At 43.5% G+C, this 20,728-nt stretch overlaps 1 protein-coding gene across 1 annotated transcript in view; it reads right to left on the bottom strand.

Moving 5' to 3' along the window:
* Nucleotides 1-915: 915 nt before the first annotated feature.
* The window catches only part of LOC126456522 (uncharacterized), a 145,467-nt gene continuing 125,654 nt past the window's right edge, over nt 916-20,728 (bottom strand). The window contains exon 7 of the mRNA XM_050092271.1: nt 916-2,906. Within this exon, the coding sequence (XP_049948228.1) occupies nt 2,800-2,906 (107 nt within the window). The 3' untranslated portion in view covers nt 916-2,799. The remainder of the gene's footprint in view (nt 2,907-20,728) is intronic.

The raw sequence follows: 20,728 nt of genomic DNA, 5'->3' as shown, positions 1-20,728 counted from the left end.
AGGAAAAATTTCCACTCTCCTTCGAAACGAAACGCTGTGAAAAATAAACTTAACTTCGAAAAAGTGCTTGCAATCACATCCAAGAAAGTTAAGTTTGAGAAAAATTAAAAAAGAAATACAAATGGAAATGGAGAAAAGAAAAATTGAAGACAGCTCAAATGAGTCACTGATAGACGAACCGACCATGCCACTCATTGATGACGACTTCAGTGGTTTTGAACTCCCTACTGCAGAAAACAAATCAGACCTGATGACATAGAATGTACGTTTGTAAAGGAAATCTTAAGTGATGACGTGCATGGGAGTTGTGTGTTGTGTGTCATGCGTAACATGTAAACACACATCTGTGGGGCAGGAGCAAATAAAAACATTTAAGACTTTTGTCAAGTGAGTAGAATGTTTTACATTATATGATCACATATTTTGATAAACCACAGTGAATTATTAACTAAAATACGTCATTATATTCAACTAATTTACAAAATGTTTCAATTTTTCAATGACATCTCTTTTTTTAATTACACTAATTTTAGACCACACCTCTAAGTTGTGTCAACTTGCCAATACTTTTTAAAACCGAAAATAAGAAAGAAGGTAAGAATACGTTATGTGTCATCATAATGCTTTAAAGTAGGACGCTTCCGAGTATGGTTTACTGCAATGTCCTAGAATATGTTTTCAACAAAATGCGAATTACGACTTAAAAAGTAAATGGTAGCTCAAATTTAGATCATTTCCTGTAATACGAATACAATGACATAATTTGGCATAAAAAACAAGTAATTCTATGCAGAAATGAATGCATATGGGTATAAATCATAACAAATTATAAATATTTATATTTAATTCAAACTTTACAAATTAGAAAATACATTTACTAATGTACACAAGTGAATTGTGAATTTTTCATATGCATCTAAAGCGGAACTATGAAGAAGGAAGTTATTAAATGATACATTGATGTCACTTGCATGCTGGACAAATTTATTTATACCACTGTTACTATGGCTTGTGTGTTCCATGTGAAGTTATTGCATGTAATTGTGTGTTTGAGATGATCGTTTCTTACAAAGCTTAACAAGTCGTCGTAACTGGTAGAGGCGAATTAATGTTCTCCTACTATTCTATCTCAGCATCAAGCACACCAACTTTGTGTGTATACAATGTGGCTATGAGTAAGAAATCTTAATTCTCTTTTGTGAACGAGGAGTAGTAATATCTCAAGGATTTCATAATACATCTTATTACTTGCAGCTTCTTCAGTAGCGAAAATACTGTTATGGACCATCTGACCTTTGAGCTGTAATAGTGAAAAAGTGCCAACTCATATTCTGCATTTCATAAAAATAGACTCTGCTCAACGTGAGGGTCTCATACCACTGCTAAGGTCCTTTCCGCACTGAATCCATGGTTTGAATCGTGGATTGGAAAGGACTTTATGTTGCCAGGGAATATGCCTTAATCAGGAAGACTGGGCGTGGATTTTATTGAACCTGCCACTAAACGTTGTTTTACAAGCTGTACCTTTTGATCTACTCATAGAACTAGCCGAGAACTGCTTCTAAATAAAGAAACACATTAAGCGATGTAGAAAGCTTTATTCACAAAAGTTTGCAATGATCGCTTTCTCATTCAGGATATTTATTTTTATTAATAACTGTACTGAGACACTCAAAAGGCCTCGCATTATACCCAAGGCTTATTTGTGCTTGCCAGATGTTAGATTCTATGTCTGCTCAGCATTAATAAGAGAAATCAATTATTTTTTAATGACTTACATCTTACAGCTGCACATTTCGCACAAAACAGAACAACAGAATAAAGGCAGTGCTACAGGTGCTTGTGTTTACATGTAACTTCTAATTTCTTCACTGATGCTAGATAGTGGTGCTATTTAAGAGGCGTTGATTAATCTCTAGATAAAAACTAATCAAATCTAAGTGTCATTTTTTAATTCAGTATTGTCACAGGCAACAGTAACAATGTCTGTATACATAAAACATCACGTTAATACTAAGACTATATAGCTTCTTATGGTCCTGCATCATGTATATTCCTGTGTCGGTAGCACGTTTCCTTTGCATCAACAGATACGTTCAGGTAATACGACTGCGGAACAATTGAGCATTTCTTACAGCTAAGTCCACAATTGTCACAATGCAGCGCTATTTTTGGTCTTTTCATACACAATACAACCGCACACGTCACTCCATATCAATCATTGAACAAAAAAGACAGTAGGGATAGAGGGACAGTTAGAAGCAAGCACAGAGAGACATGGTATTTGCTGAAGAAAATCACGTTTCCACAGGAGGTCTGCAAAGGTGTGATTAAAATGGCACGGTGTTCAACAGTTGAAAATATCGTATGCTGGTACCGGCAGTTATTTTCACTGCGAAACAGTTCATTGTATTCACGTTACTAACACGGCAGCAATGACACGCACGACACCATCTGGAAACTAAGCTTTCTCCTCACTCCTAGTTGTCATTAATATCTGCACTATAAGTACATAGTTTGTCATTTTATGTTGTCGTTCATACAATGAACTTCCTTTTCCTCAGGAGAACGATCAGCAGAGAGTAGGCCCCAAAAATGAGTTTGGGAGTGAAAGGTGGGGGTGGAAAAGTTACTTTGGTATGAGTTAAGGAACTCGTCTCGACGCACCATCACGGAAGCAGCGCCGAGGTCGGGCCAGGCAGGCGACAGTAAACAGCTGTGTCGTGACACTTTGCGTGCAGCCAGCAGCCTCCCTTCGCGATGCTCGCCTTCAGACGATCCGCACGGACGAAAGCGCCATCAGTCCCAGGACTTCTCGCAGTTGACCGCAGCCAACCGGGACCGGCGACGTTCTCGCAGCTGCTGAGCGAATCCGTCCACCACCAGGTGGCAGTACGTGATGGCGCCTGTGGCAACAGGAAGGCGGAGTTAGTTACATGTTCCGTAGAGCATTTGAACGATTCTTTTATCAAAATTATGTGGAATGAGTCAGTTTACAGGAGATGTTTAGATCATTAGTGTTAATATTAATGAACACAATTTTTCCATCTACTCTGCAAATCACATTTAAGTGCCTGGCAGAAGGTTCATCGAACCACTTTCACACAATCTCGTACAGCGCGCGGAAAAAACGAACACTTATACAGGGTGGTCCATTGCATGACTGGGCCAAATATCTCACGAAATAAGCGGCAAACGAAAAAACTACGAAGAAAGAAACTTGTCTAGCTTGAAGGGGGAAACCAGATGGCGCTATAGTTGGCCCACTAGATGGCACTGCCATAGGTCAAACGGATATGAGCTGCGTTTTTTTTAAATAGAAACGCCCATTTTTATTGCATATTCGTGTAGTACGTAAAGAAATATGAATGTTTTAGTTGGACCACATTTTTCGCTTTGTAATAGATGGCGCTTTAATAGTCACAAACATATGGCTCGCAATTTTAGACGAACAGTTCCTAACAGGTAGGTTTTTTAAATTAAAATACAGAACGTAGGTACTTTTGAACATTTTATTTCGGTTGTTCCAATGCGATACATCTATCTTTGTGAACTTATCATTTATGAAAACGCATGTTGTTACAGCGTGATTATACCACATTATTGCAATAAATGCTCACAATGATGTCCGTCAACCTCAATGCATTTAGCAACACATGTAACGACATTCCTCTCAATAGCGAGTAGTTCGCATTCCGTGACGTTTGCACATGCATTGACAATGCGTTGAAGCATGTTGTCAGGCGTTGTAGGTGGATCACGATAGCAAATATCCTTCAACTTTCCCTACAGAAAGAGATCCGGGGACGTCAGATCCGGTGAACGTGCGGGCCACGGTATGGTGCTTCGACGACCAATCCACCTTTCATGAAATATGCTATTCGATACCGCTTCAACCGCAAACGAACTGTGTGTCGGACATCCACCATGTTGGAAGTACATCGCCATTCTGTCATGCAGTGAAACATCTTGTAGTAACATCGGTAGAACATTACGTAGGGAATCAGCATACGTTGCACAATTTAGATTGCCATCGATAAAATGGGGGCCAATTATCCTTCCTCCCATAATACCGCACCATACATTAACCCGCCAAGGCCGCTGATGTTCCACTTGTCGCAGCCATCGTGGATTTTCCGTTGCCCAATAGTGCATAATATGACGGTTTACGTTACCGCTGTTGGTGAATGACGCTTCATCGCTAAATAGAACGCGTGCAAAAAATCTGTCATCGTCCCGTAATTTCTCTTGTGTCCCGAGGCAGAACTGTACACGACGTTCAAGTCGTCGTCATGCAATTCCTGGTGCACAGAAATAAGGAACGGGTGCAATCGATGTTTATGTAGCATTCTCAACACCGACGTTTTTGAGATTCCCGATTCTCGCGCAATTTGTCTGCTACTGATCTAAGGATTAGCCACGACAACAGCTAAAACACCTGCTTGGGCATCATTTGTTCCAGGTCGTGGTTGACGTTTCACACGTGGCTGAACACTTCCTGTTTCCTTAAATAACTGAACTATCCGGCGAACGGTCCTGACAGTTGGATCATGTCGTCCAGGATACCGAGCAGCATACATAGCACACGCCCGTTGGGTATTTTTATCACAATAGCCATGCATCAACACGATATCGACCTTTTCCGCAATTGGTAAACGGTCCATTTTAACACTGGTAATGTATCACGAAGCAAATACCGTCCGTACTGGCGGAATGTCGCGTGATACCACGTACTTATAAGTTTGTTACTATTACAGCGCCCTCTATCACAAAGCGAAAAAAGTGGTCCAACTAAAACATTCGTATTTCTTTACGTACTACACGAATATGTAATAAAAATGTCTGTTCCCATTTAAAAAACGCAGTTGATATCCGTTTGACCTATGGCAGCGCCATATGGTAGGCCAATCATAGCGCTATCTGGTTTCTCCCTTGAAGCTAGAGGAGTTTCGTTCTTTGTAGTTTTTTCGTTTGATGCTTATTTCGTGAGATATTTGGCCCGGTCACCATCAATGGACCACCCTGTCTATTTCTGTGCGAGTACTTATTTCCCTTATTGTATTATGTTGATCGATTCTTCCTATGAAGGTCGAAGTCAACAAAATATTTTCGCATTTGGAGGAGAAATTTGGTGAGAAGAAAAAAAGCGTTTGTTTTAATGATGTCCACCCTAAATCCTGTATCATTTGAGTGATACTCTTTCCCCTGTTTCCCGATGATACAAAACGTGGTGTCCTCTTTGCACTTTCTCTATGTACTCCGTTAATCCTATCTGCTAAGGACCCCAAACCACGCAGCATTATTCTAAAGAAGGACGGACAAGTGTAATGTAGGCAATGTCTTTAGTAGCTGTTACATTTTCTAAGTTTCCTGGTAAGAAAAAAAAATGTTCAAATGTGTGTGAAATCTTATGGGACATACCTGCTAAGGTCATCAGTCCCTAAACTTACACACTACTTAACCTAAATTATCCTAAGGACAATCACACACCTATGCCCGAGGGAGGACTCGAACCTCCGCCGGGACCAGCCGCACAGTCCATGACTGCAGCGCCCGACACCGCTCGGCTAATCCCGCGCGGCCTTGGTACTAAAATGCAGTCTTTGGTGAGCCTTCTTCATAACACTTCCTGTGTGTTCCTTCCGATGTAAGTTGTTCGTTGCACAAATAATCAACCTGCTCTGTCACGCCTTGCGCTATTGCGTATACAACGAATAATGTTTTCAGGAAAAGAAGAGGAGTTTAATTATAATGAAAACAGCGTAAAATAAAATAAGTTAACAAGTCAAACTGCCGCGCAGTGGTTACTTTCAGCAGAGCAGAGCCGATTTTTCCATGGCAAGGCAAGAATATATTTTAGGGCCTAAATGAACATGTTATGAGGATAATAGAAACAATTTTGATCAACAAAATTTTATTTCAATCCAACAGATTGGCGTTTTCCATAACAGAGCACATTTACGTTACGTGACAGTCATTGCGTCTAAATATTTCATGACATAGTCGTTCTGAGTATATTCTGTTATGCCGTTATTCATATATAGGCTCATTTACAGATAAATGCGTTTTAGATTAATTTGCACAGACCTGTTAGTGTTCAAAAGTACTTGTCTTCACATTGTTAGCGACAGGTTTAGTACACATACCGTTTCCTAATTACGAACTAGAAGCCTGTTTAAAACTTACAAGGTTTCTGAAAGTCTATGAAAGCATGGCAGTCCATTCTTCCTTAAGATCCCAAACCAGACAAGATATTGATGTGAAGTCTATGTTATGACTCGTACCAAAGGTGTTCTCTGGATTCAGGTCGGGCCTCTGCAATGGCCTGTCAGTTTGAAGAATGTTATTGTCTGCAAATCATTGCCTCACGGAGACTACTTTATGACAGGATGCATTGTCATACTGATAAAAATAAATCATCATCTGCGAACTGTTACCATACTGTACGCAATACACGATGCTGTAAAATACACTGAAGAGCTAAACAAACTGGTACACCTGCCTAATACTGTGTAGTAACGCAACACGACGTGGCGTGGACTCGACTAATGTCTGAATTAGTGCTGGAGGGAACTAACACCATGAATCCTGCAGGGCCATCCATAAATCCGTAAGAGTAAGAGGGGGTGGAGAATTCTTCTGAATAGCACGTTGCAAGGCATCCCCAGACATGCTCAATGATGTTCATGTCTGGGGAGTTTGGTGGCCAGTGGAAGTGTTTGAACTCAGAAGAGTGCTCCTGGAGCCACTCTGTAGCAATTCTATAAGTGTGGGATATCGCATTGTCTTGCTGGAATTGCCCATATCAGTCTGAATTCACAATGGACATGAATGGATGCAGGCGATCAGACAGGATGCTTAGGTGCGTATCACCTGTCAGAGTCGTGTCTAGAAGTATCACTCGAACTGCACACGACCCATACCATTAGAGTCTCCACCTGCTGAAATGCACACTCCATGGAATCATCCGCTCGATACAATTTGAACCACACCGTTATAGAGTCTCCACCAACTTCAACCGTAACCTGCTGACATGCAGGGTCCATGGATTCATGAGGTTGTCTCCATACCCGTACACGTCCATCCGCTCGATACAATTTGAACCACACCGTTATAGAGTCTCCACCAACTTCAACCGTAACCTGCTGACATGCAGGGTCCATGGATTCATGAGGTTGTCTCCATACCCGTACACGTCCATCCGCTCGATACAATTTGAACCACACCGTTATAGAGTCTCCACCAACTTCAACCGTAACCTGCTGACATGCAGGGTCCATGGATTCATGAGGTTGTCTCCATACCCGTACACGTCCATCCGCTCGATACAATTTGAACCACACCGTTATAGAGTCTCCACCAACTTCAACTGTAACCTGCTGACATGCAGGGTCCATGGATTCATGAGGTTGTCTCCATACCCGTACACGTCCATCCGCTCGATACAATTTGAACCACACCGTTATAGAGTCTCCACCAACTTCAACCGTAACCTGCTGACATGCAGGGTCCATGGATTCATGAGGTTGTCTCCATACCCGTACACGTCCATCCGCTCGATACAATTTGAACCACACCGTTATAGAGTCTCCACCAACTTCAACCGTAACCTGCTGACATGCAGGGTCCATGGATTCATGAGGTTGTCTCCATACCCGTACACGTCCATCCGCTCGATACAATTTGAACCACACCGTTATAGAGTCTCCACCAACTTCAACCGTAACCTGCTGACATGCAGGGTCCATGGATTCATGAGGTTGTCTCCATACCCGTACACGTCCAGCCGCTCGATACAATTTGAACCACACCGTTATAGAGTCTCCACCAACTTCAACCGTAACCTGCTGACATGCAGGGTCCATGGATTCATGAGGTTGTCTCCATACCTGTACACGTCCATCCGCTCGATACAATTTGAACCACACCGTTATAGAGTCTCCACCAACTTCAACCGTAACCTGCTGACATGCAGGGTCCATGGATTCATGAGGTTGTCTCCATACCCGTACACGTCCATCCGCTCGATACAATTTGAACCACACCGTTATAGAGTCTCCACCAACTTCAACCGTAACCTGCTGACATGCAGGGTCCATGGATTCATGAGGTTGTCTCCATACCCGTACACGTCCATCCGCTCGATACAATTTGAACCACACCGTTATAGAGTCTCCACCAACTTCAACCGTAACCTGCTGACATGCAGGGTCCATGGATTCATGAGGTTGTCTCCATACCCGTACACGTCCAGCCGCTCGATACAATTTGAACCACACCGTTATAGAGTCTCCACCAACTTCAACCGTAACCTGCTGACATGCAGGGTCCATGGATTCATGAGGTTGTCTCCATACCCGTACACGTCCATCCGCTCGATACAATTTGAACCACACCGTTATAGAGTCTCCACCAACTTCAACCGTAACCTGCTGACATGCAGGGTCCATGGATTCATGAGGTTGTCTCCATACCCGTACACGTCCATCCGCTCGATACAATTTGAACCACACCGTTATAGAGTCTCCACCAACTTCAACCGTAACCTGCTGACATGCAGGGTCCATGGATTCATGAGGTTGTCTCCATACCCGTACACGTCCAGCCGCTCGATAAAATTTGAAATGAGACTCGTCCGACCAGGAAACTTGTTTCCCGTCATCAACAGTCCAATATCGGTGTTGATGGTCCCAGGCAAGGCGTAAAGCTTTGTGTTGTGCAGTCATCAAAAGTAAACGAGTGGGCCTTCGGCTCCGAAAGCCCATGTCGATGATGTTTCGTTGAATGGTTCTCATGATGACACTTGTTGATGGCCCAGCATTGAAATCTGCCGCAATTTGCGAAAGGGTAGCACTTCTGTCACATTGAACGACTCTCTTCAGCCGCCGTTGGTCCAGTTTTTGACGGATCTTTTTCTGGCCGCAGCGATGTCGGAGATTTGACGTTTTTCTGGATTCTTGGTACTCACAGTACACTCGTAAAATAGTCGTATGGGAAAATCCGCACTACATCGATACCGCGGAGATGCTGTGTCCCATCGCTAGTGCACCGACTATAACAAACTCACTTAAATCTTGAGAACCTGCCATTGTAGCAGCAGTAACAGATCCAGTAACTACGCCAAACACTTTTAGTCTTATATAGGTGTTGCCGAACGCAGCGCAGTATTCTGCCTGTTTATATATCTCTGTATTTGAATACGCATGCCAATATCAGTTTCTTTGGCTCTTCAATGTATTTTTAACTTGACAGTCATGTTACGGACCTTCAGTCAGGGAAAGGACTGGTTTGCAGGAAGCAAAGTTTCCACAAGCAGAGTGCGCCGACATGCATAACACTACCCATTTTCGGCATGGCGACCACAGTTGCGACGTCCGAATGACGGGGATGCAGAGGCGGCAAACAGTGACGCGACCAACGACGAAACGGTTCTGCGCACAGCATCACGTTGGACATCCTTTGGTGAAGGCAAACGAGGAGAATGTCCGTTTCCATATTTCATTCGTCGTCGCCATACAAATCAAGCAACAGGCGTTATGTTAAGGCATACCTTTTTGTACACAAAACGGACACCTCTGTTTCGCAAATCCGGTAAATTGGACAGCGGTCATTACATTTCTGATCTGTTAAGAACAGTGGTGCTGTCTTTCAATACGATGAAGCAGGGCTGTAATGAATTGCTTGTGCTGACCTCCATACAGAGGTAAATGTGATGTACTGGCAGTTGTGTATATGGACATCCATCAGCTTTATTGAAAATTTGTGCTGGACCGAGTCCTGATCCCTATCTCCCGCTTCTCGCGAGAGGTCGCCTTACTGTTACGGTGTCTGAGTACGCATCACGGCCAGATCCAAATTTCTGTACGTCGGCAGCCAAGTGTCTACAACCTACCCTCGTACATTCATTACGTACTGTATATTCCTGTAAATCGGATACATTTTAATTGAAATCCGCTTACCCATCATTGGCGAACAAATACGATACGGCAGTGTGTCTGTCGCTCACAAATACGATGCAATGTTCCTTCAGACAAGCAGGCATGTTCGAAGAAATTTGGCATTGCACTTCTGAATAACACAGACACTGCGGTATCGTACGTACCCACAGAGATATTCGCCTGCTGCCTCGGGCAGCACATTCTCTCGATCTCTCTGAATTAGGTACGCCACCACTCGCGAGCCAATACGACTCTGACGTGTTGTAGTAGTAGTAGTAGTAGTAGTAGTAGTAGCGCGTGCGCGCGCACGTCATTGATGCTCAGTTCGCCTTCATGCCCCACTGGGTTAGATCTGCTACAGACGTGGTTCAAATATCGTGGGAAAGTGATTTCATCCACCTTTTTCCGCACTTGGAACTTAGACAGCAAACACCTGAAACGTCTGTATAGACCCATTTTATACTCTATGTGACCAGTTTTCTTTGGTTCCCACCTCATTTTCTGAACCGCTAGTCCGCGGTGTACTACTTCAGACACACCCAGAAGAACTGAACAGTGGCACTGATATAAATTCAGTAATAATCTGGCTTTTAGATACAAACAACTTATGCTTTACATTAGATTTTTCATGAACTATACAATTCAGCTACGTATCCTATGTAATCCACATCCGTATTTATGTAATGGCAGCCTATATTACCATGTTTCCTCCTTTTCCTTGCCATTTGTGTGAAAGAATGAGATAGTATGTGTGTCTTTTCGGGTTTACAAAGCGTGTGGCAGACTAGTTGCTTTTCGTCTTGTGGGGTACAGGATAACCAATGTAGTACTACTTCTCCTGGGCAAAGAGGTCTGTCCTCAATGTTCGTCTCTTGTCTGCTTGTTATGTTCGTGGCGGAAACGACACCTCTGTTCCTTCCGTTTTATTCAAATGGTTCTCTGGGTGCTATCTCTAGGAAGGCACTTTGCCACTGGCTCTTGGTGAATTCGGTTCCTCGTTCTTAAATGCGGTCTTGCTACTGTAAAGTAGCTATGAATGAATAATTTATTCAGCCTAACAAACTTTTTCTCTCTTTCTTTCCATGATGCTTAGAAGTATCATGCTTTATTAATATTAGGGACTATTCGAGGTTTCGATTTAGTGAGTATTCTGGGTTTGCTCCGTTCCTTTGGAACACTGCCGTGGGGATTGTTCTGCATATCATAGGGATTAGGAGAAGTTACGGCGATCTATACCCTGTGTGAATGTGAGAAAAAGAGTCTTCGTGTACGAGTGATTCTTTCTAGTCTGATTTATGGGTCTTTACGTGCCTCATGTTAGTAAGTGCTTAGATGTACCGATTTTCATGTACGCTTAGTTACATATATTTCTACGTCTTCCTCGTTCAATGAGCTCTCAACTGTAGTTTCTGTATTTGAACTCTGATCCTTGTTACACTCAATAAACATAACCTTACGTTAGTTTCGTAGTTTTGAGGGATTTTAGTAACCTGTTATGTTTGTGGGGACCATGTGTTACATGAACCAGAGGGACCTTTATCAATTGGCCATTCTTCATGATTTAATCTAATCTTTGTGGTCGTGTACTCTTTATTGAGTGATTTCTTCGTCCACGTGATCTTTCCCTTTCCTCACATGCGACTGTTACCCAGAAAGTAATGCACCGCATTCTTTTCTTCAACGATTCTTTATGTAACGTAAGGAGAATTACACACACACGAAAGAATGCCGTTTTATCTACACACCCTATTTTCCCGTTCTGTGGCCTTCCTCCAGCGCGAAACAATGGCCTCTATGCCCTGTCGGTATCAGTCCTTGTCCTGGTGGTGGAGCCAGTGCTTCACTGTGTCAATCATCCGCTCATCGTTCTCAAAATGCCTTCCATGAATGGCATCCTTTAATGGCGAATGACATCACCACCTCGCTGCAAAATGTTAGGTGTGACAGCCGTGGATGGTCTCCCGGATCGCTGCAAATCGTGGAGCTCCGCCGAACCGCCTTCTTATTACCTCACCCTTCGTGCCCAGCGACTAACTGTACTTCCGTCGACAGAAGAAGGTCCATAGACTTTGCACAATCGTTTGTCAATATTCACCACTGTTTCTTTCTCTGCAGTGAGCAATTCAATGACTGCACGTTGCTTGCAATGTACATCACTTACAGACGCCATTTTGAAACTGGCCTGCAGCTGCACTATCCGTCTGAAGTGACGGAAACTTGACGCGCTCACTAGGGAGACTTTAAATAATACATACGTAATGTTTCGCATTCATAGCATTCTTCTGGGCCAAGGAAAAAAAATGCGGCGCATTACTTTCTGGACAACCCTCGTAAATTGTGAGCGCAGATTCCCGCATCTTGTATTAGAAAATTTGTTGCAGTCGGTATAAATCTCTTTGCCGTAATTTTATGCTTTGATGATAGTTTATGTCTCTCCGAATTTCTGTGGATGCAGTTTGATTGTATTAAGCTGAGAATTGCTTTTCCTCTGCTTTCGTCTCCGGTACGATCAATTTAAATGCAAAAGTTGCGTTTCTTAATGTGACGTGGAAATGTGTCATTTTCTGACACCAGCCAGTTACTGAGTCACGATGTTTCACCGTATTTCTCATACGTGAATTTAAGAATAAATGTGCTAGTGCCCGGCCAGAGTGGCCGAGCGGTTCTAGGCGCTACAGTCTGGAACCGCGAGACCGCTACGGTCGTAGGTTTGAATCCTGCCTCGGGCATGGATGTTTGTGATGTCCTTAGGTTAGTTAGGTTTAAGTAGTTCTAAGATCTACGGGACTGATGACCTCAGAAGTTAAGTCCCATAGTGCTCAGACCCATTTGAACCATTGTGCTAGTAGGAAAGCAATACCGTATGTCACGCATGTAGTTTACAGTCTGATCACGTAATTTGATTTTGCTTAACTTGAGTGAATTAATGTAGATGATTATGCAGACATGGAAAATTTTCCATTTCGGCCTGATCTTTTGTATGTAAATAACTGCTTCGGTTGGTAGCGACCTTTTAATTTATAGCCGTTCATATCTTAAGTAAGTTGCTTCAACACCGATAACGCATGTGCACTTTGTAAGGGGTCAACCGTCCCTTACGTATTGAGTACGACATATCTTTGCCTCACGCAGGTCGCAGTAGGTACTATAGATAGTCAACCGCCCGGTGCGGCCAAGTAGTCAGTTTTGAGACTCCGAGTAAGTAAGTTGTTGGCTGCGAAGGGAACAGGGCGGATTTCGGCGGGACGGCTGACCGCATTTACAAGTGTTTAACGGCTGTGTGCGTCACCCAACGCAGTGGGTCTGACCTCCAGCAAGTACGTAAATGGCATTAACTGAGTGATTTGTTGATATGTTTAACTGTTCATTTTGCACCGAGATTATGCGACAACCGAGCCGGCCACCAACGATTTCTATTTCAGTTAAGATTGTGCATTCAGTGTTACATGAAGAATATTGGCGTGTGATGATACGAGGGCAGTTCAATACGTAATGCAACACATTTTTTTTCTGAATCAGGGGTTGTTTTATTCAGCATTGAAATACACCAGGTTATTCCCCAATCTTTTAGCTACACAACACTATTTTTCAACGTAATCTCCATTCATTGCTACGGCCTTACGCCACCTTGAAATGAGGGCCTGTATGCCTGCACGGTACCATTCCACTGGTCGATGTAGGAGCCAACGTCGTACTGCATCAATAACTTCATCATCCGCGTAGTGCCTCCCACGGATTGCGTCCTTCATTGGGCCAAACATATGGAAATCCGACGGTGCGAGATCGGGGCTGTAGGGTGCATGAGGAAGAACAGTCCACTGAAGTTTTGTGAGCTCCTCTCGGGTGCGAAGACTTGTGTGAGGTCTTGCGATGTCATGAAGAAGGAGAAGTTCGTTCAGATTTTTGTGCCTACGAACACAATGAAGTCGTTTCTTCAATTTCTGAAGAGTAGCACAATACACTTCAGAGTTGATCGTTTGACCATGGGGAAGGACATCGAACAGAATAACCCCTTCAGCGTCCCAGAAGACTGTAACCATGACTTTACCGGCTGAGGGTATGGCTTTAAACTTTTTCTTGGTAGGGGAATGGGTGTGGCGCCACTCCATTGATTGCCGTTTTGTTTCAGGTTCGAAGTAATGAACCCATGTTTCATCGCCTGTAACAATCTTTGACAAGAAATTGTCACCCTCAGCCACATGACGAGCAAGCAATTCCACACAGATGGTTCTCCTTTGCTCTTTATGGTGTTCGGTTAGACAACGAGGGACCCAGCGGGAACAAACCATGAATATCCCAACTGGTGAACAATTGTGACGGCACTACCAACAGAGATGTCAAGTTGAGCACTGAGTTGTTTGATGGTGTTCCGTCGATCATCTCGAACGAGTGTGTTCGCACCCTCCGCCATTGCAGGAGTCACAGCTGTGCACGGCCGGCCCGCACGCGGGAGATCAGACAGTCTTGCTTGACCTTGCGGCGATGATGACACACGCTTTGCCCAACGACTCACCGTGCTTTTGTCCACTGCCAGATCACCGTAGACATTCTGCAAGCGCCTATGAATATCTGAGATGCCCTGGTTTTCCGCGAAAAGAAACTCGATCACTGCCCGTTGTTTGCAACGCACATCCGTTACAGACGCCATTTTAACAGCTCCGTACAGCGCTGCCACCTGTCGGAAGTCAATGAAACTATACGAGACGAAGCGGGAATGTTTGAAAATATTCCACAAGAAATTTCCGGTTTTTTCAACCAAAATTGGCCGAGAAAAAAATGTGTTGCATTACTTATTGAACTGCCCTCGTATTAATAGGCGACCTGTGATGAGTCAACCGTTATTATTTTGTCAGACCAAGGGAGTAACTGCCTCATTCATGCTGTTTAGAAAATATATATAGAACCTTGACAACAAAGTAATGTACCGACTATTGCTACCTGACATCCTAATTAGGTTTGCTGGCTTTGATACGAAACGACCCCCGCGCAAATATTAACCAATCAGCCTTTATCAGTTGCACACTGTCAGAGTATTCTAAACAGTTAGGGTATTATTCACCAGTCAATGGTGGTACAGTAAGGGAGTGTTTCAACTTCCATCCATAACAATAGACGAGAGCGTATGTTACATAGCCTCTCTTCTTTCTACGGACAAAGTAATTTATATGCGCCTCTATTCCACTTCTGTAACCACGCATACATTTATCCTGTGTTCATTCAATCCCTTCTAACTCTCCCACCTACAATGCCATTAGCGTGCACCCTCTCCCCACGGCCGCTCCGCGCGGTCTGGGCAGCCTTGTCAAGGTTCGTGCGCAACCCCGCCGCTCCCCCCGTCGTAGATTTGTATACGCCATAAGGCATGCGTGCGTGTTGTCCTTAGCGCAAGTTAAAGTTAGATTAAGTAGTTTGTAAGCCTAGGGACCAATGCTCTCAGCAGTTTGGTGCCGTAGGAACTTACCACCACCGTCCCCCCATCCTCCCCAACCATCAAAGCCGCTATACTTCCCCTTTGCAGCCAATGTAACACCAGTTTACGTCGCATGTCTACTACCACTGCTGACGCCACGTGAGCTTCACTGTGACGTCATCCCAAGCTGCATTCACACCGGATACATCGGTACCAGCCTGATCAGCGCCAGCCACAAGTTTAACAACTTCATCGTGTCTTCGGACTAACAATATTTGGTCCCAACATGTCCCGTTCCACTAACCAATTATCTTTAACTTCACTCGAGAAACATTCTCTCAAACTTATTAGCAACGATCTTCCCTTCCACAAAATCTCAATACAATCACGATTCCACCCAAGTGATGTATTCTACCTCGTTAATTCGCCGAACTTACGACGCGACACATTCATTTGTGTAACCCCGACCTGATCCAAAGTTCCTCACCTAATAAGCACTTTTATTTGAAGAAAACTATACCGTTTAGCTAAATATATTCCTGTCACTTGTAGTAACGATTTCAAAATAATCTAATCCTGAAATTCTGATTTATACTCCCTTCCGCTGTCCAAACTCTTCGCAAAAAATTTTTATCACCTCATTCCTGTCCCTCGCTATTCGGTTGACAAACCCCAACCCCATTAAGTTCCCGCTTCAACCGCTACACCTCTATTCCCGCTATCCCACCCTGAGACCACGGTGGAAGACACTGAATCATTCATTCCTTGCTCTCATTCTACCCGTAAATGTAACTGCAAGAAATCGTAATACACCGGGTGAACCATTATTTGCACATTTGCAAGCCACAGCGTGATCCTTGGCATACTAATAGTTCATAAACGTCCGTAGCGAAATTTTGTCCTGCCTAAATTTTTGGTACAGAATGGTCCTCGAGGAAACGCAGTTTGGTAACTCTCCACTCTTTATCAATAGTTTTCACCTGTGCTGTTAACTTGGCGCTGTGGATAAAGCTTTGCGTCAGAATACTGGAGTATATGACTAAGATAGCAGGTCTAGGTCTAATTTTACTTTCTAATATTACACTGACTGATATGGAATCTGGCTTCATAATCGTTGTACGTCATTTACAGTAGATCTCATACAAAACACGTGGATTATTTAATACCAATACATATATGAGAGCACAACTGTTTTTATTGATTTCACTTCTAAAGACGTTATTTCCCTGTGCTTTTATGTGATTACTCTGGTTTCTGCCACACACTGCACCCTTCCATGTTTTCTGGCTAATTAACAACGTTGGTTCCCTTTTCTTCAGTTGTACCCCTTAACCCAAAGTACAATGGAAACAGAATCCCCTCTCCTCCTTGGTCCATCCCTGCTTCTTGTATCCTAGGAAGTTCCGCTGCAACCACAAAAAATTCATTTGCACATCGTCAGAGTTTATTGTTCATCACTACATCAGCAGCATTCGAACCCAGTTTCCGGTATACCTCCCTGTTTGGTCCATCGATTACATCTAAGCCCATAAATGAATGTGCAGACTCTGATATTCTAAAGAAAAATTCTTCCCAGTGCGCTTACTTTGCAGCACAGCTATACACTGTGGAACCATGGTCAATCCGTGCACGTAATTACATTGATGCCAGATTACCTTTCTTTGACGACCGTTTATGCCGAAAATATGCACAGAACGAGTTTTAATTGAGACTTTCTGTATTGTTAGCATGCAAAGAATCGCGCTGTGTGCGAGAATTTTGATTCACCTTGTACAGTACAATACAAAACCCCTTGCCACGCACTTCACAGCAGGAAAACTAATGTTATGGGACTCACTGAAGACAATCAAATAATTTAAATGAATTTTTATGATTTTTGGCTTAATAGTTTAGAATACTGAATATTTAATTATCTCTCTGTTGGTCACCTTTTCAAGAGTCTTAATTTTTTTGCGTATTTGTAAGCACTTTTAAGCGAATGTGACACTGAATTTTCTGATAGTGTTTAGATACCCGAAAAAGTTATTACCAAGAAAATACGCACGACTGGAAGTAAAGGGCCGAATTTTAGGGAAGTATTTTGTCTGTACTGTCCTCGGCGACGTGACCTCCTTATACAACAGTTTACGATACACCCTGTGGTTTGATAAGTTTAGTAAAGAGGCAAGAAAAATTTTTGTTTCGTGAACGACTCTACTTCTTTCTCGACACAATCTCCTTTGAGGGATGTACACGTGGTCCAACAATCCTATAACTTTTTCATCCCAAGTGAGACATAGGTTCTGTGAAACTCTGCAGAATACTCTTTGACTGCATGTATCACTTTCTTATTTGATGAAAATTTGTTCCTAGAAGTCGAGATTTCAAGTTAGGAAACAGGAAGAAGTCACCTGGAGCTAAGTCTGGTAAAAAAGGTGGATCAGGAACCATTTCAAAGACAAGTCCATGCACTTTCGCCATTGTTATCGCTCATGTGTGGTCTACATCTACATTTATACTCAGCAAGCCACCCAACGGTGTGTGGCGGAGGGCACTTTACGTGCCACTGTCATTACCTCCCTTTTCTGTTCCAGTCGCGTATGGTTCGCGGGAAGAACGACTGTCTGAAAGCCTCCGTGCGCGCTCGAATATCTCTAATTTTAGATTCGTGATCTCCTCGGGAGGTATATGTAGCGTCTAGCAATATATTCGATACCTCATCCAGAAACGCACCCTCTCGAAACCTGGACAGCAAGCTACACCGCGATGCAGAGCGCCTCTCTTGCAGAGTCTGCCACTTGAGTTTGCTAAACATCTCTGTAACGCTATCACGGTTACGCGCCGCTCTTCTTTGGATCTTCTCTATCTCCTCCGTCAACCCGATCTGGTACGGATCCTACACTGAGCAATACTCGAGTATAGGTCGAACGAGTGTTTTGTAAGCCACCTCCCTTGTTGATGGACTACATTTTCTAAGGACTCTCCCAATGAATCTCAACCGGGTACCCGCCTTACCAACAATTTTATATGATCATTCCACTTCAAATCGTTCCGCACGCATACTCCCAGATATTTTACAGAAGTAACTGCTATCAGTGTTTGTTCCGCTATCATATAATCATACAATAAAGGATCCTTCTTTCTATGTATTCGCAATACATTACATTAGTCAATGTTAAGGGTCAGTTGCCACTCCCTGCACCAAGTGCCTATCCGCTGCAGATCTTCCTCCATTTCGCTACAATTTTCTAATGCTGCAACTTCTCTGTATACTACAACATCATCCGCGAAAAGCCGCATGGAAATTCCGACACTATCTACTAGGTCATTTATGTATATTGTGAAAAGCAATGGTCCCATAACACTCCCCTGTGGCACGCCAGAGGTTACTTTAACGTCTGTAGACGTCTCTCCATTGATGCATTATCCTGGTAGAAGTCTCGGCCATCTTTCAGGAAACGAAAATTTCAAACGATTCAGCGTCCAAGCATAATAGCGTCCAATTATGGTAGTACCTTTCTCCCATCAATCTATGAGGTAGAGGTTTACTCCTTGGGAATCCCAAAAATACAGTGGCCATTGCCTTGCCAGCTGACGAAATGCTCTTTGCCTCCATCAGTGCACTTTGACCAGCCTTTGTCCATTGTTTTGACTCCCATTTTGACTGTGGTGTGTAATGATAGTTACGGCGTGAAGTCAAGCGCCGGGACGCCAGTCGGGAACGAAAGCAGAGAAGGCTGTGAGATGAAGTCAGCCAATCGCACGCTGATCGTACCTCCCTCCAGGACAACAACGCGACAGCAGTGGCCCCTACGTGAAGAGAACGTAATAGCCGCGACCGAATGGTGACGGCACATACAATAGCAGCCGGCCAGAGTGGCCTAGTGGTTCTAGGCGCTTCAGTCTGGAACCGCGCGACCGCTACGCTCGCAGGTTCGAATCCTGCCTCAGGCATGGATGTGTGTGATGTCCTTAGGTTAGTTGGGTTTAAGTAGTTCTATGTTCTAGGGTACAGATGACCTCAGACGTTAAGTCCCATGGTGCTCAGAGCCATTTGAACTATATTTGAACATACAATAGCAGCTTCAAGATTAGCGACTTCTATAGCAGCTTCAACGCTCGTCACTTCGCTTGTACTCTTTATGTAGCACAGGTTTGGGATTGTCTATAGTGAAGAAGACTGATTATTTTGTATAAAAAAAAAAAAAAAAAAAGGCTCTGAGCACTATGGGAGTCAACATCTGTGGTCATCAGTCCCCTAGAACTTAGAACTACTTAAACCTAACTAACCTAAGGACACCACACACATCCATGCCCGAGGCAGGATTCGAACCTGCGACCGTAGCAGTCCCGCGGTTCCGGACTGCAGCGCCTAGAACCGCAAGACCACCGCGGCCGGCGCCCTTGCGACACATCTGTTTGGTTCCCAAAATTAAGTAAATGAATTTTTTTATCGCAATAAAACTCATTAGTTGATTTGCTTGATTGTTGTCTAGTGAAACGAGTATGCAGGCCTCCTAGACACTACAATGCTGGATCAAGGTTTCATCAACAGTCACAAATCGGAGCAAGAAATCTTGTAGAGTATGATTAAACAACACCAGACATTGTGTTGAAATGTAGTGCCGGAAGCGCATTTGGGATACTGTGAGCAATCGGGGCGACCACGTCGCACGTATCTTCTTCGTAGCCAGTTCTCCAAGCAGTATATTAAGCAGTCTTTCAGTTGAGATGCCTACAGTGTCAGCAATCTCTCAAATTTTTAATCGGCGGTCTTGCATTGCCATATCACGGGCTTTGTGAATGTTTCCTTTGTGGTGACCTCAATTGGACGGCTAGAGCGAAATTCGTCTCCGGTGCTTGTCCGATCACATTTAAATTTATTAAACCAACAGTAAATGGTGTTCAATGAAGGTGCGCAGACTGCTTGAACTTCATGCAATTCTGTTTTGATTTGTGAAGCAGTCCAACCCTTCAAATGAAGATGTTTACTAATAGCTCGAAACTACACTACTGGCCATTAAAATTGCTACACCAGGAAGAAATGCAGATTATAAACGGGTATTCATTGGACAAATATATTATACTAGAACTGAAGTGTGATTACATTTTCACGCAATTTGGGTGCATAGATCCTGAGGAATCAGTACCCAGAAAAACAACCTCTGGCCGTAATAACCGCCTTGATACGTCAGCGCATTGAGTCAAATAGAGCTTGGATCGTGTGTACAGGTACAGCTGCCCATGCAGCTTCAACACGATACCACAGTTCATCAAGAGTAGTGACTGGCGTATTGTGACGAGACAGTTGCTTGGCACCGTTGACCAGGCGTTTTCAATTTGTAAGATCTGGAGAATGTGCTGGCCAGTGCAGCAGTCGAACGTTTTCTGTATCGAGAAA

This window comes from Schistocerca serialis, chromosome 2 (genome assembly GCF_023864345.2).
Source record: "Schistocerca serialis cubense isolate TAMUIC-IGC-003099 chromosome 2, iqSchSeri2.2, whole genome shotgun sequence".
In the NCBI taxonomy this organism is placed as follows: domain Eukaryota; kingdom Metazoa; phylum Arthropoda; class Insecta; order Orthoptera; family Acrididae; genus Schistocerca; species Schistocerca serialis.
The sequence above is the reverse complement of the archived record's forward strand: the minus strand, read 5'-3'. Positions and strand labels throughout refer to the sequence as shown.